The sequence below is a fragment of the Merops nubicus genome, unplaced genomic scaffold (genome assembly GCF_000691845.1).
Source record: "Merops nubicus isolate BGI_N331 unplaced genomic scaffold, ASM69184v1 scaffold32959, whole genome shotgun sequence".
Taxonomy (NCBI): domain Eukaryota; kingdom Metazoa; phylum Chordata; class Aves; order Coraciiformes; family Meropidae; genus Merops; species Merops nubicus.
In genome coordinates this window covers 1,052-4,469 of record NW_008629565.1, presented here as the reverse complement: position 1 = coordinate 4,469, position 3,418 = coordinate 1,052, and the positions used below count along the sequence as shown (strand labels likewise).

The 3,418-nt window shown below is 62.2% G+C and overlaps 1 protein-coding gene across 1 annotated transcript in view; it reads left to right on the top strand.

Moving 5' to 3' along the window:
• Nucleotides 1–491: 491 nt before the first annotated feature.
• Nucleotides 492–3,418, top strand: part of RASL10B (RAS-like, family 10, member B) — a gene marked incomplete at its 3' end in the record, with an annotated part of 3,972 nt that continues 1,045 nt past the window's right edge. The window contains exons 1-2 of the mRNA XM_008947015.1: nucleotides 492–707; nucleotides 3,237–3,361. Coding sequence (XP_008945263.1) covers nucleotides 492–707; nucleotides 3,237–3,361 — 341 coding nt within the window. The remainder of the gene's footprint in view (nucleotides 708–3,236; nucleotides 3,362–3,418) is intronic.

The following is a 3,418-nucleotide window of genomic DNA, read 5'->3' as shown; positions in this document are numbered from 1 at the left end:
ACAAGTCCCCAGCACAGCCTGGGGACCCCACTGCTGCCAGGGCTGGGCAAACCCTGAGCCACGGACAGGCCCTTTCCTGGAGGTTTCCTTGCTCTGGTACCAAAAGGGCTGAATGTGTCTGTGGGCACCTTCCTGGGACCGCTCGAATCCTGGCTCTCCTTTATTCTGCAGGGTGGGAACCTCTGAAGGGGACCCTGAGGTCTCACAGTGCTGAAGTCCCCCCTGGGGACACTGCCCAGCCCCGGGGGGTGCTCCTGCTCCCCGAGGAGGAGCAGATAACCCTTCTTCCACATGCTCCTGCTTGAAAAGGTCGCCTGAAGCAATAGTGGAGTGTGCCAGGGTGTCTCTAGGATCTGACCCGCTTCTCCTTGGCCTTGCAGTGACGGGCTGTCCCGGAGGGGAGATGCATCCTGAATGGGGCTGAGCCCCCTGCCAGGGACTATCGGTGCGCCGCGGGGGCAGCACCGGGGCAGCGGCCGGCGCGCGGCGGCATGGTGGCAACCTTCAAGATCGCCGTGCTGGGAGCCCAGGGCGTGGGCAAGAGCGCCATAGTCCGGCAGTTCCTCTACAACGAGTTCAGCGAGGTCTGCGTGCCCACCACGGCCCGCCGCGTCTACCTGCCCGCCGTCGTCATGAACGGCCACGTCCACGACCTGCAGATCATGGACTTCCCCCCCATCACCGCCTTCCCCGTCAACACCCTGCAGGTAGGGGCGCCCCTGGCTGGCTGCCGAGGGGCCTCCCCGTCACGGGGGTCCCTGGGGACCCTGCGGGCTCCAGGTTCGTCCTCTTCGGGGGGTGCCTCTCCCTCCACGTGGGGGTTGGCTCGCTGGAAGCCAAGGAGAAGGTCACACCCTGATGGCTGCCGACTCTGTGAGCCCAGGATAAAGCTTTTTTCACCTAAAACGATGGCAGCCTGAGGATCCCAGAGCACTGGATCCTGGTCGGTGGCTGCCAGAGCTGGTGCCAGCAAAGGGGCTGGGGGAGTGTGGCCAGAGCATGTGGGTGAAAACCAGGGGGGCCTGGAGAGCCAGCCCCCCATGTACCCGCTGCTGGGCCAGGGGCAATGGGGCCACTTGTCCCCTCCTGCGGTAGCCGTCACCCCTCCCAGCATTGCCTGGGCTTGTCCCCAGAATGCTGGACCCACCAACTTCTCCTCAACCCCCCAGTGCTCTCTGGTGCTCCCAAAACATCCCCAAAAGGCAGCGTGGGGTTGGAAAGTGTTGCCACCAGTGCCAGCTGCTTTGGGGAGGCTTAGTGGGGAAAAGGGGGTTTTAAGTTCATGCCATAGTCTCATCCGTGGGGCACAAGCTGTGCCACTGCTGCAGGGAACGGAGCTGGAGGTGCCCAGCTGTGGCCACAGCCACACCAGAGGGCAATGCCACCAGTGGGGCCACCTCCACGGGAACTGGGCCCTCCTGTGTTTTCAGATTTAGATGAGATTAAAAGGCTGAGATGATCCCGTGCCCGCCAGGGATGGGGTCACAGGGGCCTTGCAGTGCTCTGAGTTTCCCCCGTGCTGCTGGGCAGGAGGAGAAGCGAGCACTCCGGGGGCGAGGAGGAGGTTTAAAAATTAATCAGCGTGTGCAGGGAATGAAAGGTCAGTGTGAGAGACAGCCCGAAATAGCAGAGGGTAATTTATTGACAGGGCAGCCAACGCTAACGGCCCCGATTAACTGCCTGCCTGGCTGCGCCGGGAGGGGGCGGCTGGTGGGAACAGATGGAGGTTTCCAGGGAGGAGAGAGGGTGGTCAGAGGGATGGCTCTGAGGGGAAAGGAAAGGACCACGGCGGGGGGGACACGGCTCTGCCTGCTGGGAAGCATCACTGGGCTCTGCTCCGTGCCTAGCAGCAGCATCCCTGTGGTGTTACCCCAGGAGAGGAGCAGGAGCTGCTGGCTTCCCGACATCCCAGTCCCACACGGGGCCAGGTGGGATGCAGAGTGTGACCCTCCCCCAGCCCCGAGCATCCCAGGAAACCTGCCCCACACGTGGAAAACCATCCCAGCATCATGGCAGCAGGGCGAGCTGCACCCCAGCATGCTGAAATAGCTGCAATTTGTTATTCACCCGGGTGTCCTGGGGCTGGGAGTAACCCCAGAGTAATGCCTGCTTCATCTGCCTGCAGCTCTGCTGCTCTCCTCCCAGCTGCTGCACATCATCTCCTCTCGGTGGCTGTGTCACACTGCTCAGCCACAGCTCCTTCCCGTGCTGCTCGCTGTGCTGGAGACTGACCTGCACCCCAAAACTTTCCTTTCCCCAGCTCCCTTCCATCCTAGATCTTCTTGTTTTGCCTCACTCCGGTGATGAGCTCAGAAAGGGATGATTCACGATGCTGAAGAGGTTTGCCTGGGGAGAAGGGATGCTTTTCCTCCTTGGTGCAGCTTTTTCCTCCCCACTGGTGCTCAGGGGGGTTTGGGGGGCTGCCTGCATGGGCTGCCCTCCCAGCACCCTGCTGGGCTGGGAAAGTGGCTGGAAGTGGGGCAGATTTTCACCCCTATAGTGCGGGAAAAGAAATTCTCTTATTCCTGGAAACCCAAAGCTTCCCTAACAACACATCTCTTACAGCTCCAAATGCTGGCTGTGGAGCAGCCACCCCTGACTGCCTCTGCCCCAGCTCCTGATCTCATTGTTGCAGATCCCACTCTGGAGCAGCTGCTGCTCCTCTCCTGTCCCCATGTCCCCTTCAGCCAGCCCCACCGTCACCTTCCCCCTCTGACCCACGCAGCTGCTGGTCCACCACCCCCAACCCCCAGAGACAGGGGTGTGCTGAGCCCCACTCAGCCCTCGGCATCCTCCTCACCTGCCCTGCCTGAGAACCAAGGCACATCACTAATTAACACACCTCATTAGCAGCTCCGGAGGATGAAGCTTTCAGAAGCAGGGCAGGGGCTGCCCCTACCCCCCTCCCAGCTGGCCTCTGGGCTGCTGTGCATTAGGCAGGATGTGACCCTCACTCCAGAGAGGAGCAGGGGCTGGCAGATCCCATTATCCCCTCGGGATCAGCGAGGGGGATGAGGGATCCCCAGCGGTGGGGGGTGGCTGGAGGGCTGTGGGGGGCAGACCCAGCTGTTGCAGGGGGGTCAGGGCAGAGATGGGGTGCTGGGGTCGGGGGCAGGGAGCATGCAGCACCTTGTTACTTGCCAACATGGCAGCATCCTGGACGTGCCCAGCCCCGGGCATCCCCCAGGCACAGCCGTGGGGCTGAGCCAGGATTGATCCCTCTCTGCACCTTGCAGGAGTGGGCGGACGTGTGTTGCAGGGGGCTCCGGAGCGTCCATGCCTACGTCCTGGTCTATGACATCTGTTGCTTTGACAGCTTCGAGTACATCAAAACCATCCGCCAGCAGATCCTGGAAACGAGGTAGGGGCCAGCAGCACGGCTGGGCTGGAGGGGACCTCCCCCACAGATCCTCGCAGG